Raw genomic sequence first — 26,079 nt, forward strand, 5'->3', positions numbered from 1 at the left:
TGTCAGCAGACATGTGTCAACTGACACCCGCCTGGCATCCGATCCGTTCAAGATCCACTGAAAACAGACGGATGGCGATTTGTTCACCATCTGTCCAGCGGGTCACATCGGATGGGATTGGATGAAAATAGACAGGCTGTTCATTTTCATCTGATCTCCCCATAGAGGAGAGTGGGACTCTGACAGGTCCGTCTCTGCTCACCTGTCATCGGCCTGCTTAGCGGGGATCAGCAGAGCGATCCCCGCTAAAAAAGCAGAGTCCATTAAAACGGATCCACCCCATGTGAAAGGGGCCTAACATTTGTATAGGCATTTTTAATTTGGGTGCATTTAATGTTTTCAAAATATTCAATGTCAACAGGGTATAGATAGATACAAACATGACATTGTGAAACACTTACATTTTTCAAGGATAATGACGCATGAGATTTTACATAAAATTTCCTATAGTAATAATAACTTAATCCTTAGTCTGTACTTGACTAGCTAATGCAGTTGCTTTTTACAGTTTATATTGCATTGCACAATATAAATATTTAGGAAATATTATAATTTGCCTAGATTTGTGGGAGAGAAGTCAAGGGAGACATCTGGAATGGAGAACATATTTTCAGAAAAGATGGAGGAAAACTTTGACTGAAGATTGTCCTTTTTCAGAGGTGAAGTAAGGTCTATGTCTATGTTAGCAGGAGGCACGTCAACATTGATATCCTCACCTGGCTCCTCTGTTTGCCCAGAGAAAGGTTTTTTTGACTTTGGAGGATTCACTTGTACAGATGGTAAATTTATATCCAAGGTGGAATCATTTTGATAACTTTGCATCTTTGGTGCTGATATTTTAAGGTCATTTCTCATTTGTGGAATGCTAGTATCTATAGTAGGGCCCTCTGTTTGACCTGGAAATGGTTTTTTCCACTTTGGCTCATTAACATTTGTATATGGGCCATCTACATCTATATCCATACCATCTAGTCCATCATGTGTCAGCTTTGGACCAGAAATATTGACATTTGGGGATTTTATTTTCGGTGCTTTGATATTGACAGAAGTTGGTTCCATAGTAAAGTCAGGTGCGCTTATTTGAGGTGTGGAAATCTTCAAACCTGGGGCTTTTATTTTACTGTCGGGTATTTCAAATCCAGGACCAGATACATTATCAGAAGGTAATGAGATATTTCCTTCCGTGTTTTCTATTGTTAATTTTGGAGCTTTTGCTTGAACACTTGGTACATTGATTGCACTTTCCAGCTCTGGAACCCGAACTTTAAAATCTGCCTCTGGAGTTTTAAATTTTGGAGGTTTTACACTAATACCTGGCAAACTTGCATTCAATTCTGGGCTTTGCACTTCCATGCTAGCTTTTGGTAATGATGCATCAGGTGCTTTAAATTTAACATCAAAATCCTCTGAACGAGATTTTCCAAAGGTTGGCATTTTAAATTTTGGCATAGTCATTTTTTTATCTGGAGTCTTAAGACTGACATTTGGTGCACTAACATTCATATTGGGTAATGTGGCACTGCCTTGTACTTTTGGAATAGAAGGGGCATCCATATTTGCAGAATCAAAGCCTAAATCAACATCTGGTATGTTACCCTTAGGGTGAAATATACGCAAAGATGGAAATTTGAATTTGGATTCCTTGACTCCTACACTCGGGGCTCCTATCTTTACATCTTTGTTTGCTAGAGAACTTTGGGGTATTGTCATGTTTGGGCTTTTTACATTTCCACCTGCATTTATATCTGGTTCATTAATACTGACACCTGGAAGATTGAAAGAAGGCATTTTAAATTTAGGTGGATTTATTTTTTGCTCAGTTCCTTTCATGTTTATCTGTGGAGCATTTAAATCAACTTTTGGGGGATTCATTGATCCATCTACTTCTAAATCTGGAGTCTTGACATTTGGACCTGTCACTTGAAAAGATGGCATTTTTAACTTTGATGCCTTAAACTCTACATCTGGACCTTTAACATCAGCACTAGGTACATTTACATCCACTTCTGGAGTTTTGAAGGATCCATTAACATCTATATTTGGAGCCTCAACCTTTGAACCAGGCATTTGGAAGGAAGGCATTTGAAATGCTGGTAATTTAAATTTAGGGGTATTTACATTTATGCTTGGGTCTTTAATATCAATTTGAGGAGCATTAATATCCACTTGAGGACCCTTTACAGATGCATCAACATCAGGAATTTGGACTTTTGGAACAGATGTTTGAAAAGAAGGTAGCTGAAATGTAGGCATTTTAAATTTGGGTGTATATATCTTTGCATCTGGGGCTGGAATATCAAATGAAGGACCATCAAAATTCATTTGTGGGGAATTTAAAGAACCACCCACTTCTAACGCATTGCTTTCAACATTCATTTTTGGTGTTTTTATCTGAGCTTCTGGAACATTAACATTAACTTTGGGTGCATTTATATCAAGGTGTGCAGTTTTTAGAGACCCATCAACATCTATGTCTGGAGTTGCAATCTTTGGACTAGACATTTGTAAAGATGGAATCTGGAATGAAGGCATTTTTAATTTGGGTGCATTTATCTTTGCATCTGGAGTTGGAATATCAAATTTAGGACCATCAACATTCACTTTTGGTGCATTTAAAGAACCACCAAGTTCAAACGCATTGCTTTCAACATTAACTTTTGGTGTTTTTATCTGAGCTTCTGGAACATTAACATTAACTTTGGGTGCCTTTAAATCAAGGTGTGCAGATTTTAGAGACCCATCAACATCTATGTCTGGAGTTGCAACCTTTGGACTAGACATTTGTAAAGATGGAAACTGGAATGAGGGCATTTTAAATTTTGGAACATTTACATTTGCATCTGGACCTTTAACATCAATTTTGGGTGCCTTTATATCTACTTCTGGAGCTTTTACAGATGCATCAATATCTGGAGTTTGGACCTTGGGACCTGACATTTGGAAAGATGGCATCTGAAGTGATGGCTTTACTTTGGGGGCATTTAGATTTGTGTCTGGACCTTTAACATTCATTTCAGGTGCATTAATGTCTACTTCTGGACTTTTTAAAGATGCATCAATATCTAAGTTAGGGGTTTTTACATTTGAGCCTTTCATCTGAAATGAAGGGAAATTAAATGATGGTTTTTTAAACTTTGGGCCACTTAGATCTGTTTCAGGACCTTTTATGTTTATCTGAGGTGCATTGACATCTAATTTTGGAGTAGATAAAGAAGCATCAGCATTTACATCGGGGGCATTTATGTTTGGCCCTGACATCTGGAAAGAAGGCATTTTCATTTTTGATGTATTAATGTTGAAAGAAGGCATTTTAAATTTGGGACCCTTCACATCGGCTTCTGGAAGCTCAATGTTGGCCTCTGGACTTGAAATATCCCCCTTTAGTTTTGGACCTGACATATTCATGCTAGGTGTATTTACATCCAATTTGGGCCCCTTTAAATCTAGTGTTCCAGTTTTAACATGTGGAGCTTTTAGATTCAGCTCAGCATCTGGAAATCCTTTTTTGCTCCCAAACAAGTTAAATGAAGGCATTTTAAACTTTGGCTTTATATCTGCTTTTGGAACTTCAAGGTTCACATCTTGAGATTTGAGTGTTGGCATTTTTAATCCACCTTTAGGCAGATCCACATTAACCTCTGGGCTGTTTAGTTTTGGAATATTTATATCAGCTTTTGGAAGGTCAACGTTGACTTCTGGACCATTCAGTTTTGGTGCCTTTAAATCTAATTTAGGTAGATCAAGATTAACATCTTGTCCTTTGAATTTGGGAGCTTTTATATTAGCCTTTGGAAAGTCAACGTTAACCTCTGGGCCTTTTAATTTTGGAGTATTCAAATCTAATTTTGGTAAATCTGCTGTAGGTAGGTCAACTTTTACTTCAGGACTCTTTACCTTTCCCTTGGTTATGCCTACTTTGGGGAGGTCTATATTTATTTCTGGAGTTTTCAGTTGTGGAATGTTAAAATCTGCTTTTGGAAGGTCAGTATTCATATTTGGACCCTTGAGCTTTGGCATTTGAAGATCAGTTTTAGGAAGATCAATATTCACATTTGGACCTTTAATCTTTGGAGTTTTGAAGTCAGCTTGCGGTAGGTCAACAGTCACATCTGGACCCATAGGTTTTGGCATTTGTGTGTTACTCTTGGGAAAACCAACATTTACATTTGGAATTTTAATGTCAGCAATGTTTACATCTGCACCTTTTGGAACATGGATATCAGTTTTAGGAAGATCGATATTCCCATCCACACCTCTCAATTTTGGAATTTGCATTTTAGGATTTGGTAAGTTAACATTCATACCAGAAAATTCTGTACTTTTTACTCCAATTTTAGGTAAATCTGCATTTATTTCTGGTCCTTTAAGTTTTGGGCTCTTTACACCTAGATTTGGAGGATCCACATTGACATCTGGACCTCTTAGCATTTTGATGCTTGCTTTAGGAAGGTCAATATTCATTTCTGGACCTTTCAGTTCTGGAACTTGTATATCAGCTATTGGAAGGCCAACGTTTACTTCTGTACTTTTCATCTTTGGCAAACTTATATCTGCATCAGGTAACTTAGCACCTTTCACACCGATTTTTGGAAGATCCACATTCATTTGTGGTCCCTTTAATTTGGGCCCCTCTAGGTCAGATTTAATTGAGCCTATATTAGCTTTTGGTAAATCAACATTTACTTCCGGCCCTTTCAGTTTTGGACCTGTAATGTCTCCTTTTGCACCTTTAAACTTTGGAGCTTGTATGTTTATTTTTGGGAGAGCCATGTTTACATCAGGAACTTGAACATTTGGCATATTAGCTTCATATTCTGGAGCCTCTTGAACTGATTTTTTAGAATTAAAAAGGTTAACTGAAGGTACTTTAAACTTTGGCCCTTTAACATTTGGTTCAGCTACCTCTACCTCAGGGGTTTTCACTTTGCCTGATACAGTTGGTACTGTTAGTTCCACACCTGGAGCCTTTATTTTTCCATCTATTTCTGCTTTAGGAAACTTCACGCTGGGGATGTTTACATCAACATCATGATTCTGTTTTTGTGAAAAGTTAAATGAAGGCGTTTTTAAACCTATATCTAAATTTGGTGCATTTATTTGTTCACCTGAAATATTAACAGATGGCATCTGAATTTGTGATCTATCTCCTTTACTTGGGGAACCTTTCATACTGATGTGTGGTGCACTTATTTCTCCTTGTATTTGAGGAGTGGACAGTTCTGAAGATGGAATCTCAAAAAAATTATCTGATGAATTATATGTATTCAATTTGTAGCCTGGTGTTGTGGATTTTAACTGTCCACCACGTGTGCCTGTGTTGGACAAATCTTGCATAGAAACTGAACCTTTAAGGTATCGACGTATCTTAGTGTTGAAAAGATCATCATATGCTGAAGGTTTAATTGCCTATAAAAAAACATAAAATACAGGTTATTTGTTCAGTTAGGCATAACAATATTGTACTGAAAAAAAGGGGATGATCTTACCACATTTTCTGTTCTCAAAGTGTATGGGCTAAATTGAGGGAGTGAGAAATCACTTTTTGTATGCAGTTGTAGACCAGCTTTGTAAGGTTCTGCAGCTTTCAGGATATTAAGCACTTCTGTCTTGTGTAGATTATCAAAAAATATGGTCGCTCCAAGAAGCTCATCACCTGGAAAAAGTTACAAACATTTAAACATTTGCAGAAAACTACACAAATTTTTCTGAGATATCAAAGAGGTCCACTCTCTAAAATTCAATATAGCAAACTGTAAGCAAGTTTATGTACAGTAGTATGCAGGGCTTTTTTTTTCTCAGAGAATAGGTGCAGGTACTCCCCCCTTTCCGAGTCACCCCTTTTCTCCGCCCCTATCCACCTCTGAGCACCGTGCTTTGGTTCCACCCTTTACCTATACAATACAGAAAAGTATCATTTTTTATGCGCAAAGTAGTCTTTATCCTATTTGCTAATAAAAAGCCGTAAAATAGGTCCCCTTGCAGCCAGCAATAATAGATCCCTCACAGCAACAATAGATCCCACAGCAACCATAAATCTCCCCAGCAACAATAAATCCTCCACAAAAAAAATACCCCCAGCAACAAAAGATCCAATGCAGTAACAATAGATCTCGAAGTATCCAGCATCAATAGATTCTCCAGCAGCCAGCAACAATAAAGTAGATCTTTTTCATCAACAATTGACCCCCCAGAAACAATAGAGCCCTCTTCAGCAGCAATAGAGCTCCCCAGCAACAATAGATCCCCCTATCGACAATACAGTCCCTAACAGTCAACATCAATAGATCCCCTAGCACATCCCAACACCCTTGGCATATACATTCAGTGCTGGAGGTGCCAGAACTGCGTTCCCGTTGAAAAAAAGCCCTGGTAGTATGATTGTCTTACTAGAACAGACCCATATTAGTTTAGAAAATTTTTGTAGGATGTAGTCTAATAAAGTGTTTGTAGCTCCACAGCATCCTAAATAATAATTATTATTACTATACAGGAGTTACAATACGATTCAAAACAAGAAGAATCAGAGGGCCCTCATCATTAAAGCTTGCAACCTAAAAAGGAGGGGCGATTGATACAAAAGGCAATAACTGTGGGGGATGAGCTGATGGAGAAAAAAATTCAGTTGTTAGGTATAGGCAGGATAGGCATGTCTAAAGAGATAGGTTTTCAAAAGGATCGCCTAAAGAGTAGAAGGATAGAGTAGGAGATAGTCAGACAGATAAGGATAAGGAGTTCCAGAGAATGGAAGAGACTCTGGAGACGTCCTGGAGGTGAGCATGGGAGAAGGTGATTAAGAAGTTAGAGAACAGGAGGTCCTGGGAGGAGTCAAGAGAATGGTATGGTTGATAATTTGAAACAAGGATAGGGATGTAGCTCAAAAGCAAGAAGTTGTGGATAGAATTTTGCATTTTATTTTCTGGGTGAACAGAAGCCAGTGGAGGGATTGTAAGAGGGGTACCAGGCACCAAACTGTTGGTAAGGTAGATGAGTCTGACAGCAACGTTTATCATGGACTGAAGGAGGATAGCCTATGTAGAGGTAAGCCAAAGAGGAGATAGTTGCAATAGTTGAGGTAAAAGAACCAGGGGGTGAATGGTGTCATTGGTTAAGAAGGGGTATATTTTAGAGATGTTACAGAGGTTGAGGTGAAAAAATTTAGACAATGATTGGATGTGGGTCTGAAAGGAGAGATTAGAATTACACCTAATACTCTGGCATGTGGAGACTGGCTGATAGTTGTGCCATCAATCTCAACAGAAAAGTCAGGGGAAAGGTAATATTATGAGCTCAGTTTTGGGTAGCTTGAGTTTGAGGAAGCGGTGTGAAATCCATACGGATGTGCCTGTTTAGTAAATTAGTGAAGCATGAGGAGACTGATTATTTTTTTTTATTTTTAAATCAATCGTTTATTTAAAGCTTTTAATTAAGGTAAAAAATGAAAGAGAGAAAAATAGGTCATAGATCAGCCCTCTAATTTTCCACTCGCCTGCTCGCATTTTGCGAGTGGAAAATTATGTTGGGCGAGCTCTGGGGAAGAGAGGAGAGGAAAGCCGGATAATGTCAGAGCGGCGGATCATCCCGCTGTAACAGCTTCAATTGTAATTGCCGGGCGCTCGCCGACACACACAGTCCCGCCTCCTAGCCTGGCTTCTTTGATAGACAGAACACCTGGCCAACCAGGACGTGTGACGTCTATAAAAGGAGCCGGGCTAGGAGGCAGGACTGTGTGTGTCAGCGAGCGCCCGGCAATTACAATTGAAGCTGTTACAGCGGGATGATCCGCCGCTCTGACATTATCCGGCCAGCAGTGGCATACCTATGGGGGGTGTCAAGCCGGTGTAGCGTGAAAATCAATCTCCCAGAGCTACACCGGTACTCGCGCCGACCATCTCATGTGAAGGCAGCTGCTCCCTCGGTCTGTGCTGCGCTGCTCACGGGTGCTGGAAGCAGGTGAGTGTCCAAGGATTTAGCAGCCTCCCTGTGTGACTGGATAGGAGGAGCGGTGGGGCGGCGGCATATAGAGGAATTGATCTTTCCAGCTGGATGCCTGATTCTCCTCTCTGCAGGCATTGAGCAGCTGCAGAAGGAATATGCAAAGATCAATTCCTCTATATGCAGCCACCCCACCGCTCCTCCTATCCAACTTCTTTTTTTCTTTTGCTGGCCCCCCAGTGCTGTACAGCCCCCCTCTCTTCAGCCCTCCCAGTGCTCTTCAGCCCCCCCTCCAGCCCCCCCAATGCTCTTCAGCCCCCCCAGTGCTCTTCAGCCCCCCCCAGTGCTCTTCAGCCCACCCCTCTAGCCCCTTAGTGCTCTTCAGCCACCCCTCCAGCCCCTTAGTGCTCTCAGCCCCCCCTCCAGCCCCTTAGTGCTCTCAGCCCCCCGTCCAGCCCCTTAGTGCTCTTCAGCCCCCCAGTGCTCTTCAGCCCACCCCTCCAGCCCCCCCAGTGCTCTTCAGCCCACACCTCCAGCCCCCCCAGTGCTCTTCAGCCCACCCCTCCAGCCCCTTAGTGCTCTCAGCCCTCCCTCCAGCCCCTTAGTGCTCTTCAGCCCCCCCTCCAGCCCCCCCAGTGCTCTTCAGCCCCCTCCAGCCCCTCCTTTAGCCCCCCCTAGTGCTCTTCAGCCCCCCGGCCTCCAGACCCTTGATGGGCACTGATTAGGCTGCACTGATGGGCACTGAAAACGTTGTTATTAATATTTATTTTTGTAACTTCTGCATTAATTCAAAAACATTTAACAGTGTAATTTTGAGATAATTTATGAGGGTGTGTTTAGGGGCGGAATTAGGGGCGGGGTAGGGGTTGGGTGGGGCAACTGGTGGCGAGTAACCCTTAAGGCCTGGCTAGTAGCTAAGGACTTTAAATTTTGAGCCCTGTCATAGACATAAATCAGACAAAACGCAACCACATTTCAGGTCTGCCGGTGTGATTATGAACAGCAGTATTGCCCAAGCCTAATATAAAATGATCCAAACTCAAATTTATTAAAAAAAAAACCAAATATTCAAAATGTACCAATACAGAAAAGACATCCGTCGCTTAGTAGTGGGTATGTACAGAAATTTACTTCATGTTGTTTACACAATATGTACTGGGGCTGGTTTTCACTGATTATCCTAGAGAGATTTGGTTGGGATGGATTCCTAAAAGATATGTTTACCTTTTGACCAGAAATAATAAATGCACATTTTTTTGCAAGTAAAAAATGTGCATTTATATTTTTTTCATTTTGGGAGCCTGTAAAGAATTGCACCAGCAGATCCGTCAGTGTATCGACCTGCTCGTGCCTCGTACAAGGAAGCTGATTTTCTGACAGGAAGACTCAATGAACTACCACGGCAGTCACAGTGGTAGTGGTAGTTTACTGAAAACTACCAACCGACAGCCATAAAGGCTGCTGGACCTTTTAGTTTTCCATTCACAGATTCAGAGTTATTACAGCTAGCGGGGGGGGGCTCGCTAGCTGTCACAGAGGGGGAGTGAGGGGGTGCGGGGGCTGGTCTGTTCATTACATGTTGCACCCTGAATATGGGTGTAACAGGTGCATGTTATGAAAGGTGAATGTATCCTTTAAACCCATGGACCAACCCATGGACTACTGCCATTCCAAAAAAAAAACTTTATTAGAAATAAGGGACAACCTGGACTAAGCAAGGCTAAATTAAGTTAAGGCCAGTTCACGTCATAGAAACGCAGACCATATGCGTTCCGGATGCTTTTCTGCATGCACATTTTTGACCCATCCAGCTGCAAGATATATATATATATATATATATATATATAATATATATTGAACTCAAAATCCTGTGAAATAAATAATGTCCACAATATATCAGTCTATATGGGGTGTAAGGATTACACCATATATGTGGGAAAAAATGGATAGGTCAGGCAAGGACTTTAAAGGCACCAAAAAGTTTAAAATATAATAAATTTATTAATGAAATGATTAAAAACCATCACATGATATGATATGTGAGCCCCAAAAATGGAGGCATCAAAGTGGTAGTACAGAGCATACAGAGTAAACAGTAGTATAATTATTATATAAATTATTTCAAGATACATCACATCAAACGGATCTTATGAGGGGTGACAGGAGATGAAGCTGCCGTCCGTCATGATCATTTGATGTTGTGTTCAGATGGTACAGAATCATATATTGTTGATGCTCGACGTGTTTCGACATTTTTCCACGTCGTACACCTTCTCCGGATGGGGAACCACCACTCTATGGTCTGTTCATTTATACTGCAGTCTGTTCATTTATACTGCGGCTTCTATTCCCTTTATGGCCTGGCTGTTTGAGACATATATGCTGTCTCAAGATGGCTTTGGATATGCAGTTTAGCAATCCAAAATGTTGGATAAAACCTCTACACCTGCTACTTGTTCTGCTCCCGCACATACCTACCACACCTTCTTCGTTACTCTTATGCTGCTGGCATTTAACCCGTTTTACTGAGATACAATATCATACAGAGTATTCTATTATAAGCTCCCGATGAAGCTATTGTAGCGAAACATGTCGAGCATCAACAATATATGATTCTGTACCATCTGAACACAACATCAAATGATCATGACGGACGGCAGCTTCATCTCCTGTCACCCCACTTAAGATCCGTTTGATGTGATGTATCTTGAAATAATTTATATAATAATTATACTACTGTTTACTCTGTATGCTCTGTACTAACACTTTGATGCCTCCATTTTTGGGGCTCACATATCATATCATGTGATGGTTTTTAATAATTTCATTAAAACATTTATTATATTTTAAACATTTTGGTGCCTTTAAAGTCCTTGCCTGACCTATCCATTTTTTCCTGTTCATTTGGCATGTGGCACCCAGTTATTTTCTCTTTTGGCGCTCAGAATACTGCTATCTGACTGCGCAATGTAGCTTGAATATATGTGGGAAAGTCCAAGATTCCAAGATAAGTATTCCAAGCAGAGTAGTAAAACGATGTTAGGGATGTTTTGTAAGGGTCACCACAGTGCTCAGGGAAGTGGCGTTGTTTGCTTTGATGTGAAGCTTTCAATTGTTTTAATCATCATTATATTACTGGTTATATACAATGTCCTCTGTATACCTTTTTTAAGTCCCAGATCGTTGACAATAGGGTCATTTTGTTTAATCCCAGCAATGACAACATTCCCATTATCATCATCCAACATTAACACATCAGAGATGCTTCCAGGTCGGCCAGGGAGGATCACCTTAGTATTGCTTTCCATTTGATAACTCTGAAAAACAAACAAACTTCAGTGATACCGGTAGCATTTTAAGTACATTCGTTTACAAAAAATACTGTGACTAGACAAAAACATTATACATATTACCACAAACAGTTTTCTTTAGCATTGTATTTATTTGTCTGGGTGTTATAATAAATGATAAGACATTTTGAGTGCTCTCCCCCCCCTTGACATCCATACCAGACTCTTATCAAGGGCAAGGGTCTGCTATGTATTTTTAGGGGTTAGGGGAAAAGCCTCCATTTTTTTTTTTTTTTTTTACAATGCATAAAATTTATAACAGACCCTCGTCAAGGATAAGAGTTTTGATGTGAATTTTGGGAATGTACTACAACAAAAATTAAATTTTAAAAAAAAGAGAAAAAATGCTGATTGATGAATTTACATTTCCCTGCACAGGCTTCTTTTCTATAAAAACAGAAAATGGCATAGGGACCCCCCAAAATGTCCCTCAAAATAGGAATGGAAGGAATTGGGCTTATTTATTGTTGTACATCAAATATTTTTTATTACCATAAAATTCAGAACTTGTTAGTTGTTCAGTACATATCCCACGAACCAAACACAGGTACGTTCGGCTCATCCCTAGTTTGACAGCTTTATGGAAGAGTGGATTGTACATTTGGTTGAATGTTTGTCATTTCTAAATAGCAGGTGAGCTGTCAAGTCCTTTGGAAATATTTACCAAATACAACAAGCTAAATGTATATAGCACTTGCAATTTACAACTTTAAATGTTGCTGGCTCCTGCTTTCTCAGGGCTGATTCAATGAATTTACAGTGGACAGTGCAGTCTGGAGTCAGTCTGTTAGCTTGGAGAAAGTAGTGAGAAGAGAAAGGAGGAGCAGCCTAGCCTTGCCAGAATAGGCTATGGGGCTTTGTGTTTCTATTATAGCACACAGTGTGGGGCAGTGATGTCGAACCTTGGCACCCCAAGAGTTTTGGAACTACATTTCCCATGATGCTCATGCACTCTGCAGTGTTGAGTTGAGCATCATGGGAAATGTAGTTCCAAAACATCTGGGGTGCCAAGGTTCACCATCACTGCCCTAGGCTATCGGGCCAAGCTCACACAACAGCAACAATCAGAGAACAAAATCTCCTAAAAATATTATATACACCTAATATTTGAGTAACAGACAAGGCAATAGAATAATACATATACTGGATACGTGAATACATGTATTCTTGTCTGATCCATATACATGTATTCACGTGAATACATGTATTCTAGTCAGATCCATACACATGTATTCACCTACCCAGTATATGTATTATTCTATTGCCTTGTCTGTTACTCAAATATTAGGTGTATATAATATCTTTAGGATATTTGTTCTCTGATTGCTGCTGTTGTGTGAGCTGGGCCCGATAGCCTAGGCCAGTGATTCTGAACCTTGGCACCCCAAAAGTTTTGGAACTACATTTCCCATGATGCTCAACTCAACACTGTAGAGTGCATGAGCATCATGGGAAATGTAGTTTCCAAACATCTGGGGTGCCAAGGTTCACCATCACTGGTGTAGGGAACCACATCTCTAATCCCTGCATGCAAGAGTGGCTCCATAGGATGCTGCCAGAGAAATGAACCAAACTAAAACAGGAAGCCTGGGGCAACAATCATGGCACCACCTTCAACTGAATAATAGACAAGGAATCTGCATACTCAGAAAGTCATTAAATGACCTGCTAATAGTACTTAAAATGGAGAGTTTAATATGACGTTAAGGTTATCGTGATCGGCAGCTAGATTAAGGATTAGGGAATTTTTGTATAGTTTACTAGTTGTTATACGCTTTATCAGCCTGTGTTTTAAAGCTGCATTAAGCCCCAAAACAAAAATGTAATTTATTGCAGCTTCCCAATCCTTAAATGTGGTGGCTGCATTCGTTTTCCTTTTTAGGGCTATTTTCCTTTATTTTCAGCTAATGATCTGACCGGTAAAACACTTTCTGGAGCAACAAAGTCACCCTTGGACAACAGCATTGTCTAGAGAGGGTGGTGTTAGATGAACTAGTAGATTTAGGTGAACTTTACATAAGTGACTAACAAATAAAACCTAATTCCAGCTTACACTTTTTTAGGCAGGTAAACTATCAGTTTTTTTTTCCCTTTGGGATAATGCTTTTACAAGAGAAGTAAGGGAATAAAATAAAAAGAAACATTCATACTCACCTAGATAGCTGCAGCATCGATGAGATTGCTGCAGCTGTCCACCACTGACTCTACATTGAGAAAAGAATGATCAAAGACCACTGATCACTCAGTTCTCAGGTCTGCTCTGAGTGGTGACTGTCAGTCCCTGCTCTGTGCTTTGCCACTCCAGAGCTCGCTGGAGTGCTGGGCTGGAAAGAGGACGAGAGCGGCTAGCTCAGGCTCTGAACAGTGTGCTGAGAGGCCAAGCTAGCTGCTGGTCAGGCATCTGGGGGATCCCAACATTATTGTCTGTATCCCTGCAGAGCCTGGACTGGCTCTCTAACATCAGCTAACAGTTGGTTTTTGCCCATTGTTGGCTGAATCTGAGTTACAGGAGTGCAGAACTAAGTGTTAAATGGAATAGCAGAATTAGACACACTAACAAATTGAAGCCAAACTCCAGCTAACAATGTTTAAGCAGTTACAGCTACAGTTTTTTTCCTCTGAGATTAAGGTTTTACATTCATTAATAAATACTGACCATTGAAAGCACCCCTGTCAGTGATACATGGTTTGTCTCAACACTCTAAATGTCACATCTGCAGGACAGCTTGTTCTGTTTAAAAAAAACAGACTTACAGGTGAAAATAAAGCCAGCTATGCATGGATCGAAATTTGGGCAATTCAGCAGGGACCAGCTGAATTTCCTTCCATGTATGGGCAGGCTGATTGAACCATCAATTGACTTGGGTACAACCAGCCTTTTGGATTGATCTACATACGAATAACTGCCAGTGGCTTTAGCTGATAACAGTAACCATTGTATTCTGACGGTCGGGAAGGATTTCCGCACCGCTCCGCTGGCAGTATACAACAGTGTAGTGGAAGGTATTCCTCCATCAAAACTGACTGTATTTGATGGGGGAATCAAGCGATTTCCTTTTTTTCCCACCCGTGGTGAAAGAAAAGAAAATCATATAATCTGTGGCTGGCTTTAAGGAAAAAAAGCCTAAAAAGAAAACTAATGCAGCCACCACATCTAAGAATTGGTAAGATGCAATACAATAATGTTTTTTTGGGGGGGTTTATTATATTGCTTTAGTGGTAATGACAGACTGCATCATATATGTTATTTTGAATTTTGCCTTTGATGCCACTTTAACTTCTCGTAAAAATGTGTTGAATTGTGTTACATACTGTATATTCTGCCTAACTTGGGCCATCTACCAGTAAATAGCATTGGCCAAAACAGCTGCTTAAAACAGATGCTTCAGTCTTGGCTTTAGAGGTGCCAGGACTGAAGCATCGAATCATGTTTGCCAAGAGCTGATTGCAGAACCTCACCATGGGGATCTGGCCCTAAGAGGTGCCGTCTCACTCATTGGACTATGTCCAGAGGAAGCTGGAAGGAGGCAGCTGCCCTGGGGAATTTTAAATAGTGACCCTGAATTGATCCCTGCAAATGTATGCTGGAAGCTGCACTAGATACCAGTAGTTGCACTTGCACATTGACACACAGTAACAAGATACCCAAAGAAATGCTGTGGGGCCTTGTACTGTTCACCACTAGCCACCATTGCTACTTGGAGAGATTGTCCTTTAATTACTAAATACTGTACTGCGTGTTTTTGAAGTACCTAATGCTCATGTTCCCTGTTCTCTCTTCTCTGATGAAGTCCGTCAAGCAATAAACCAATAAAAGACATCCCCTAGACTTATTGTAGCCGGTGTGAATGTGTTAAAGTGGAGCTTCAGTCCCCTTAATCATGGCTCCGCCCCTCCACAATTTTTGTGCACAGTTGTGCTGCAGAGCTCTACCAAGGCCTTCCGAATGTGGCAGAGCCCTACAGCACATCTGTCCATGTGCTGACTTTCAAGTGCAAGTACAGAAAAACAGGGGTCCTGGACCTCCTTGACTGTGCCATCCTTGGTTGGAGGTGTTGGAGGAATATTGTCAAGATATGGAAGAGGAAGAAGCTGTCAAGAAGCAAGAAACCTCTGTAGGCAAGTCTTCACGGGATGGATCTTAGGGTCCAGGGCTGTAGCAGAAACAGAAGACCACATTGGTCTTCCTGGCAGATGTGGTGTGCACTAACAAAGTTACTGTTTCCAGAATCCAATTCTCTAAAAGTCACTAAGTTTGAGATGTAGCAGCCACCAAAACATCCCAAAATATTTTAAGAGCACCATCACTTGCAGGAGGCTATGTACAGTATGCTGATAAGGCTCACCCGAAGAAGAATTTCACCTCTGAAGAAATTTGCTTAGCAGTACCCCATGTAGGAGGAAGAAATGGGTTACCCTGGAAAGGGCTGCTGTCTCAGAGGGCTATTGCACCTGTAACTAAGTGGGAGAAGTCTCATGGTTTCTTTTCCAACATGTGTCCTGTTCCTAAGCCAACAGGTGTAGTCCAATCTATTCTGGACCTCAAGGGTCTCAATAAGTTTCTAAAAGTACAAAAATTCAGGATGGAGTCTAGTCAGTCGATGAAAACTATGCTTCATCCTTGGATCAGTGGATATCAAAGATGCCTACCTACACATTATGATTTTTTGGCCCCACCAAAAGTTTCTGTATTTCACAGTAGGGGTTTGCCACTACCAGTTTGTGGCACTGCCTTTGGGTCTCTCCATGGCCCTTAGTATTTACCAAATCAACTCAGGTTCTTGGGTTGATGAGGTCTCAAATTATTCCCAAGGTGGACGATCTGCTTACCAGGAAACAATTGGTTCAGAAGCTGACATTGAATGTCCAGTAGACAGCACAGGTCTTGGAAAGGTTTGGTTGGGTGCTGAAACTTCAGAAGTCGACTTTGGTACTGACACATCAGGAGTATTTAGGCTTAGTCCTCGACATGGCACAAGTGAAAGTACTGCTTCTGCAGGAGAAATGCCTGTCTCCTTGGTCCCCGGTGGAGTCCCTAACATTGTTGGAAGGATCCTAAAAATTGGCATCCAATTGATGATGGATGTCAGCTTGTCATCAGCCTAAGGAGGTGTTCTGGAGAGCCTTTTGGTTCAAGAAACGGGGCCACGTCAGAGGAGTGAAGTTGCCAATCAACACCCTGGAACTTTAGGCAATAAGAATACCTCTCCTACAGGGGTCTGTCTACCTTCAAGGTCTCCCCATGAGGGTGCAGTTAAACAATGCTACAGCTGTGGCATACATGACAGAAAGACAAGAAGAAGGGGACCTGATTTTGTCTTGAAGACTTTATGCTCCAGCCCCCCTAGTGTGCACATTCCCAGCATATAAAATTGTTGGTGGATTTTTTCAGCCCTCAGCAGCTCAGTCTGAGAGAATGGGCCCTTCACCTGAAGGTGTTTGAAAAAATATATCTGCGGTAGGGGACAGAGATGTGGATCTCTTTTCTTTTTCAGATCAAAGATTTAACATCAAAGTGTCCTGACCAAGAATCCTCAGACATTTGCAGTGGATTCCCGGCTGACTTCATGGAATTGTGTTTCCCTGATTTATACTTTCCCTCCGCTACAGATTCTTCCTCACCTGTTGCACAGGATAAAATGGCGTTCATTCCAGTAAATATAATTGCACCAGCTTGGCCAAAAGAACACAATATGCAGGCATTCTAGGTCTCCTGGCAGATGAGTCATAATAGTATAGTACAGGTTTGCTGTTGCGGGGTCTGCTTTGTGGTCACTGGCCATTATAACAACAAAGAAAATGTAAAAAAAAAAAAAGTGACACTGAACTACTCTGATGAAAGCATGTAAAAACAAATATTAAAAGTGTTAAAAAATTAAAATAATGTTTAAAAACTTGAATACATTTTTTTTGTTAACATACAGTCCCATGTCTGTGTTACTGATCACCACCACATCAGTCATTTGATGATGTTGTACTGCACTGGTAAAAGTATGTAAAACAAAAAAAACAATTACTTCATTTAAAAAAAAAAAATTGTGCCAAAAAATGACAACTTCAAAAAACTCACCATGGGGTCATTTTGGGTGAATTTGTACTGTCCTAACATTTTGGGGCCTCGAGAAATTAGGTAGGCCATCAGGACATCAGAATTGATCACTTTTCTTATACTGCATATATACCATAGTTTGTTGACCATTAACTTTCACACAAACCTATTGATATACACCTATTGGGATTTTTTTTTGTACCAAAAAAATTTAGCAGAAAACATTTTGGCCTAAATTTATGACGAAATTTGATTTTAATGGCTATGTTTTATGACAGAAGGTAGAAAATATAATTTATTTTTTTTTTTCAAAATGTTTGATCTCTTTTTGCTTATCTTGCAATCAAAGACCACCAAAAGAAAGCTCTTTTTGTGTGAAAAGAGTGATAAAAATTGAATTTGCGTACAGTATTGCATGACCGCACAATTGCCAGTTAAAGTAGCGTAGCGCTGAATAGCAAAACATTTCCTGGTCATGAATGATGTAAAACCTTCCAGAGCTCAAGTGGTTAAGTACCCCCCCCCAATAGCCAGAATCTGGTGTAGATTTATTACCAGATACTGTTGGCTGTTGAGAGGCATCCGCTGGTGGACACTGGAACTACAGCTATCCGATCAGGGAACCACAGTGCCACCAGCAGGTGAACCAGGTCCTGACATATCCAGTCACATGAAAAGTCAGTTCCTATTTACTGTATTTCATCTGAACATGATATATATGAGTATTTAAAGTCAACTGGAATTTGCTTTCATATAATTGGATGTATGACCTCAGTATTCATGAAGATTCTCAACTCCTTTAGTAAATCAGCCCAAATATTTCTACAATTCTTATACCAAGCTTTTTCGTGTTCAGAAAGTTATATTGCTAATTTTGAACACAGTACAAAAAATTTAGAAATCAGACCCCCGCAAAATAAAATATTTTAATCAGACCTTTATATAAGACCTGACCTAGGTCATACAAGAGCATTGGAAAGATAATTCCTCAAAAACATAACATCTCCTTTTAACAACAGATCATTTCCTACTGTAGTCAAATTTAGGAGACCTATTACCATACAAACTTTGGTTAGTAGCATAAAAGAAAAAGGAATGTAGACATGAGACAACTGAAAAATGAAGTATAAGAAGGAGGTGAACAGATGGAAACAACAAAAAGGGATATACCAAGATTTTAATAGAAATTGCTTAGTATAGTTTAGTATATCAAATGAGGAATATGAATATAACTGAGTTTACATTTACGTGTAAGTAAAGCCAAGACATTTTTTTTCTCGTTTTGGACTGATTACAGAAAGGTCAAAACCCCTATCAATTTATTTTTACGGTCTATGTTCCTTCATTTACAGTCCTAGAGACATAGGGCATTAAAGGAAATCTCCAAAGTAAATTTCTATCTAAAGCCCCGTACACACGAGTCAAAATTCGGCCGGGAAATTTCGTCCGACGACCGATCTGCCGATTTTCGGCTTGTTAGTATGATGCTTCCGACAACCGACTCCGACTTTTCGGCCTAAAAAATTCTGGTGTGCAGGCTATATCATTTTTGTCCTCCGTCAAAACACGTCCGATTTTCATCTCATTAGTACAGATTTCGATGGGGGAAAATCTTATGAGCGAGACTAGGCATGCTCAGAGAGAAAGAACACAAAGAAAGCAATCCAACACATGACATCACTTCTGAAGTAGAATTCTGTTGTGGGGGAAAGTTTGTGTGCAGTCTAGAGCACATTCCAACCAACAGACACCACTCTGGACAAAAGACGGACGAGCGGTCGGCGGAAATTCGTTGTGTGTGTGCGAGGCTTTAGAGAGCTGCCTTAAAACCGTGTGTCCCTAATGGAGCATCCCCCTCACCTCTTCCCTTGATGACAAATCTAAATTTTTTCAGTGACAGTAGCCACCAGGACATAAGAAGGGGAAACTCTCCTCCCAAGCAAGGACACAGTAAAAACGTGACAAAGACTACTTACCTACTCCAAGTCTGATGCTAAATTGACACATTTTGCACCCAACAGAATTGTTGACCTCAAGGTGGAGACATACAGTCTGCATTTTATAATTTTTGCAAACTTGTACTTGTCAAGAGGATTTATCTTGTTGGAATAAACTATGTAGCACAAGGTTTACCTTTTTTTTTTTTCTTCCACGTGTAACCTGTTACACAGGTTGTATACATGTATAGTATAGTGCAGCATGTTCACAGGAGTATACTGTGTATACTGCACAATATAGTGCAGTGTATACATGTTCACAGGAGGTTTTATTTGATTGCCCTTGAGTGTCCAGCTGATAGTCCGTTATTTATTTCTTTTAAGGTTCAGTGCTAAATATTACCTTTTATTATATAACAGGTTGTATATAGTTACGAGGTGTAACAAATGTCAACTGTCAAACGTTTCCAATAATACCACAGAGAGTAATCTGTGAAATATGTTAAGAATACCACTGGACCCATCATAAACCACTAAACACTTGAGAATTTATTTTGTTACATGTTTCTTACTTTCCAAGTAAAAGTTAGTCACTTACCATTTTGTATACAAGATCACACTTCACTTGGGTTTTCTCTCATATCTATTAAAACAAAACAAAAAAGGCAGCAACATTAACAATGAAAAAAATATAATGTACAAAAAAAAGAAAGAGAAAACATTCCAGTATATTACAAATGAAAAATGCAATATAACTAAATTGTTGCGCAGGACATTGTATGTGAAACTGCATGAAATTTTTAACCTAATGTAAGAAGAAGTTTTTTATGAGGTTCAACACGTTTGCTGCAGTAGTTGACATAGGTAATATGGTGTGGTATAACAGAAAAGACTTTGGGCTTATTTAAATGAGGCATATAAGTAGGAAATAGAACATGCTGTATCATCTTTGGCAAACATTCAACTGCTGGGGCTCAAGCAAATAATTCAATATGTTAAGCATTAGGTGGAATCTGGAAGCTGTCAGTGTAATCAGTATTAATGTGGGTGTGTTGCAGAATTAGTCAATAACCTTAACACTTTACCTAAATAAAGCAACAGCTACATGTTAATTGAACATATTAACATAAGTAGATTGAAGGAATTTCTGCAAGTGAATGATGCCCGACTGAGCTGTCTTTAAGAATTGATTTGGAATTTGTGTTTAATTGGAAACATTTTTATCAAGATGCATCATGTAAGAGCATTGCACACTTTAGGTGACCCATTGTTTCTAAATCCTTACAGAAGGTGTTTTTACTTCCAAGTGAGGAGTTGACCTTTAAAGGTCCAATCCGCCCAAAATTAGTATTCAGCTATGAGTATACTTTATGAGTTACCTCCCATAACTCTTTAAAAGCCTAGGGCGTAGAGTTGCTAGTTCTGTCCTATCTGCCATAGAGCTCCATTCCCTCTACTGCATATTCAACAGTATATATAATTAAACCTCAGTGGGTCTGCATCTCTAAAATTATGGCCTTGGCTACACGAAGTTTGCACATGGGAGAATCTCATCAGAAGTGTTTGAAAGATTTATGATGTAGGTAGGTTATGCAATCTGCCAACATGTTTTCCAAATTGACATTTGAGATGGGCCAAACTTAAAAACAAGAACCTCCTTAAAAGAGACCTTATACTTACCTGTCCTAGGGCTCTTCTGTAGAACCTTCATTTTGCTGCAGAGCAAAATCACCTGAAAATCTTTTTATCCGATGCACTTTTACTTGTACAAAAGGTCCACATACCACAGCGCACAGTGTGGGTTCTCCTACTGATCCTGTAGTGACATTGGGGCTGGCAGCAGGAACACCAGTGTGCTGGGAAGGTGCGAGGGCAAGCACCCAGCACACTAATGGCGCTTTTCCACTACATGGAACCGAACGGTTCGGCTCGCTTTTGTGCTTTTCCACTGCTGGTACCGCATGGTACGGTGTAGGAACGGTTCGGTACGGTACGGCGGCGCTTTTCCACTGCATGGAACCGAACGGTACGGCTCTCAAAAACAGTACCACCTCGATTGTGGTTCCAACAGGTACCATACCCGGTACCATATCCCACAATCCTTTGCATGCAGTCACTACTAGCCACTGATTGGTCAGAGAATCCCACCCACCCCGTTGTTATCCCACCCACTGAACTTTAGTACTACTTTAGTGGAAAAGCAAACCATACCGTACCGTACCGAACCGTTCCATCACCGTACCATGCGGTACCAGCAGTGGAAAAGCAAACCGGGCCGAGTAGAGCCGAGCCGGTACTTGCAATGGAAAAGTGCCACAAGTGTATCAAATGTGAGGATTCTTAGGGCAGCTTTATTGTGCAACTTAGCGATTTTACAAGAGCTTTTTTGGTTTTACTTTTAATGTTAGCAATAGCTTTAGTAGGTATAAGTTCTAACTGAAGTACATTAAGTTTGCACAGTGTGTCTTTTTTTTAACCTTTGCTGTATCTCAGTGCTGCTGAACTCACGCAGCCTGTTTGCAGCCTCCTTCTTCCTCAGGTCTCGCATAACAGCAACAACGGCATGGCATTGTTTAGGTTGGATTTCTTGATGGTAATGACAGTGGATCATGTCTATGAAATGTGTGTTGAAACATCCACTTGAAGCTTCTCGTAGAAGCTCATATAACAAGGTGACAAAGCAGGAACACAATTGGAAGACAGGAACAGAGTGTTGTCACCCTATAACAGAAACTGCTTGAACAAAGATTTTCATGGCAGGATACCAGGTAGTATTTTTATTGAAACCTTTAGATTTTAAAGGATTGAAATTGACTTTTAAATGATCTTTTATTACATTATCACATTAAAGCTTAGATTATTTTTTTGTGATTGTGTTTGCATTAACTTTATGTGAAACTAACAGCAAAGGCTTCCAAAACCAGACTCATACACAGATTTTTCAGCTTGTTGGGATATAGCCTTTGCTTTCATGTTATTTTCATCATCAGTTGGGATTGCTTACACTTTGTAACAAGTTTACTTTACACCGTTTTCATATGTTGCTGTGTACCCTAATTGTGACAATGACAGTTTATACTGCAACAAGTACTAATAGAATAGAATCACTGCCTCTTTTTATATGATTAAAGTAGTATTAAATTCTCCCATTCAAACAATGCATTCTAAGCAATCTGGTAAAATAAACATTCCCCATAATTAGCAGGATATGTGGGCAAAAAAGGTTATTTCAGACAGGCAGTATTGCTTACTGACCTCTGAAAAGCTATCTGCGGTGGATTATTTTTCAGTGGTATACCAGCAGTTGGCAGGCATTCAGGAAGTGCTACTGCTGACTCCTAATTCCTTTTTAAAAAAAATTCTAAATGGCTACATTCTAAATTCTACATTGCAGGATCTTACTGCAACTGTTGTTGGTTAGTGGTTGTGGTGCAGCCCAATTGATCTCAATGAACAAATCTTGCAGGAGGTGCCACCTGTCAAACTCTGCAGCCTAAGTTAAAAATGGCACGGCCATGAAACAAAGCATTGTGTCCAAGGCATGTATACAGCTGATAGTATTATGGTGGGTGGCTAGGTGACAGTAAAACTGTGGTTCAGCCATCCATTTTTACTGCCCCCTGGTTGCCAGCATGAAAGAACCCTAACACATTTATTAATCACCACCACTGACTCCAGATCACACAGTGCCGCTTCACTGAACTTCTGGTCTGGGAGGAAACACACTGGGGTTGGTTTACTAAAACTGGAGAGTGCAAAATCTGGTGCAGCTGTGCATGGTAACCAATCAGCTTCTAACTTCAGCTTGTTCAGTTAAGCTTTGACAAAAAAAAAATGGAAGCTGATTGGTTTCTAAGCAGAGCAGCACCAGATTTTTCCACTCTCCAATTTTAGTAAATCAACCCCACTGTGTACCTCACACACACTAGTTTACAAGAGACAGCACAGGCCCCAATTGTTCTAAGTCTATTTGCTTGGAGAAAGGGGGAATGGATTGCTGCCTCAAACTTCCATCTAGGCCAGTTTTGGGGAATCTTGGCACCCCAGATGTTTTGGAACTACATTTCCCATGATGCTCATGCACTCTGCAGTGTAGTTGAGCATTGTGGGAAATATAGTTCCAAAACATCTGGGATGCCAAGGTTCGCCATCACTGATCTAGGCTATCTGTTTCTGTGAATGCACCTAGCATAAGGAGAATCGTCTGCAGTGCCAGCTGAGAGAATGCATGAAAAGGTGGCTCCATGAGACCCTGCAATAGGACACAGTGACCCAAATGTGGAACCATGAACTAGAACAATTTGAGAAATTTAATTCAAAGCAATGATAGACTTAAAAAGAAAAGCACACTGCAAACGTGGTAGGAGGGGAGGTATGCAGCACTATATGCGTTTTACATTTCAGAATGTAATAACAGTTTCAGGCAAATAATATTGCAATAACAAGGTAAAAATGTAACACTCCCACATTCCTACAACTTCACAAAATGGTATACTGTGATTACAAAATTCTAGACACACCTCTTAGCATAAAATGGAAGTGGGTAATTTTTCTGGTCTGTGTTTTGACTTTCCCCATTAATAAGGTATTTTTTAAAACGTAGTTATGGAAGCTACATTGTAGAAAACCCCATCCATCATATACATACAGATATAATTCTAAAGTAAACAACAATTGTAAACTTGTCAAGAGAATTTTTATCATTTGAAACTAATATAACAAACAAAAAAAACCTAAAGTTTAGTTTAAAATATTGTTAGTTTTTGCTAGAGTTGCAGTCACATAACTTTCTTCTAATGAAGTAGGTCCCACACCATGCAGGCTGCTTGTTCCTGTGGAAATATTCTCCCTGGTGTTGCTCAGTCCTCTTCACAGTGCTGAACTTCCAGTGCTACATTGGCTAATAGTTTAGGTCTATCATTGCAGTACATTGAAGAAGGTCCAAGGGGTGCAAGGACAAAAGTCCTTGCATTGTTTTCACAGAATATACTACAATGCACCACTATGAATGGGGCAGAAGCTGATAAATAACAGAATCCTCTCCCACATTAGGAGAATGAGTTGCATTCTGTGAAAACAATACAAGGATGTGGATATGGCAGAAAGTGACAGATGTCTGTCAGAGGCTTTTTGAACGTACTGCAATGTTAGACGTGACGCTAATAGTCCTGGCAATGCTGAAAGTTCAGCACTGCGAAGAAGACTGGACATCACTGGAGAAAATATTTCTACAGGAACCATTAGCCTGCAGGACATGGGACATTCTTCATTACGTGTAAGTAATGTCCCTGCAAAAAAAAAAAAAAACTATCCTGATATTGGCCTCTAACAATCAATAAATACCAAGCAGGATGCCCCAAAAACATGGTGACACCTGAAAAGGTCTTTAAATTCTATTGATTATTTCCAAATTCACTACATATCCTATCACTTTGATGAAATCAAGTGCATTAAAGCATGTGAATGAGCGGTGGAGGATGTACAGTATACAGCTGATCGGTTTGTTGAATGCATTCTCTATCTTCGACCTGGCACAAAGTGTAGTGGAGGTGATCTGACAGGAGCCGGCAGAGCTGATGCTAGATAGATTGTAAAAAATTGAAAACTACATTTTCTACGGAAAGCTCTCCACTACCATCCCTACCAGGAGAAGAACAGTGAACCTGTGCGTTGATTTTAGACCTGCTATTGTTATTTTTATAATGAAGATAGATAACACCGCTCAGGCTAGTCAATGTCCACGATTCAAGGTGGGTGCTCTACCTCGGCTCGCCACCAGGAGAAGCATGAAAGAAGAAAATGGTCGCACACCACCACGGAATCCAATAAAGAAAAGTTCCTTTATTCATATAAGTGGTACAAGGTACAGCAGGGTAGGACAATACACGCGTTTCACACGACTTTTAGTGAACAAGCACATAGCAGTCATGTGAAACGCGTCTACTGTCCTACCCTGCTGTACCTTGTACCACTTATGTGAATAAAGGAACTTTTCTTCATTGGATTCCGTGGTGGTGTGCGACCATTTTCTTCTTTCAATGTAATTTTTATCACATTGAGTTGCTGTTTTTTGAACTGAGAAAGAGATTTTTGTTTTTTTACAGTTCCAGGGACTGTACTGTACAGAATGTTATTTCTGTGAAGTGCTTATCACAGCCTCTGAATCGGCTGAGGTGCTGCACTTCTCCCTATTCCAGGGGTTCAGTTTTTGAAAGAGGGGAGCTGATTAGAGCTACTTATGAAAGTGGCAAATGTTCTGTAGCTGTCTCTCTTCATAATAGAAGTTCTTTGTGAGCATCACAACAGCGGCACAACATTTCTCTACAACAAATACAGCTTTCATGCTCAGATATAAATGTAACCATTCCACATTCTTAAAGGTTTACAAAATGGCTGCAAATGATTACAAACATATGCACACACCTTACTAAAGCAAATTCATGAATCTGTGTTTTAAACACAGATTCAGATATCTAGTCATACAGTGAAAAAATACTGTATGTAATTTTTTATCCTTTTGGAGAGGGTGGAGGATTAGAACCCCGTCTGGTTTTTACTTCGATCCAGGGCTTTCCTGAAGAGGTTTCCCTTTATTTTCTGACCCAATAACAGCTTCACCAGGCAGTAAGTAAGGAAAAATCTGGACAAAAAATATTTTTTTATTTCTGTTTGTATTTCTTTTGCAGAGTTCCCACATTTTGTCTGGTAAAATGTCAGCAGGACAAAAGAGAAGGGAAGTCTCTCTAACAGAGCCTTGGATGGCAGTAAAAGCCAGACAGGGGTTCTAACTCTTCCCCACTCTATCCAAAAA

General features: G+C 40.2%; 1 protein-coding gene across 1 annotated transcript in view; it reads right to left on the reverse strand.

The window, feature by feature from the left end:
- Nucleotides 1-351: 351 nt before the first annotated feature.
- Nucleotides 352-26,079, reverse strand: part of LOC309549095 (uncharacterized protein) — a 50,964-nt gene continuing 25,236 nt past the window's right edge. Inside the window, exons 2-5 of the mRNA XM_082249113.1 lie at nucleotides 19,867-19,911; nucleotides 11,096-11,249; nucleotides 5,487-5,653; nucleotides 352-5,406 (exon numbers count right to left, since the gene is read on the reverse strand). Of these exons, the coding sequence (XP_082105239.1) occupies nucleotides 547-5,406; nucleotides 5,487-5,653; nucleotides 11,096-11,249; nucleotides 19,867-19,869 (5,184 nt within the window). The 5' untranslated portion in view covers nucleotides 19,870-19,911 and the 3' untranslated portion in view covers nucleotides 352-546. The remainder of the gene's footprint in view (nucleotides 5,407-5,486; nucleotides 5,654-11,095; nucleotides 11,250-19,866; nucleotides 19,912-26,079) is intronic.

Source organism: Pelophylax lessonae (genome assembly GCF_965119305.1).
Source record: "Pelophylax lessonae genome assembly, chromosome: 3".
NCBI lineage: Eukaryota > Metazoa > Chordata > Amphibia > Anura > Ranidae > Pelophylax > Pelophylax lessonae.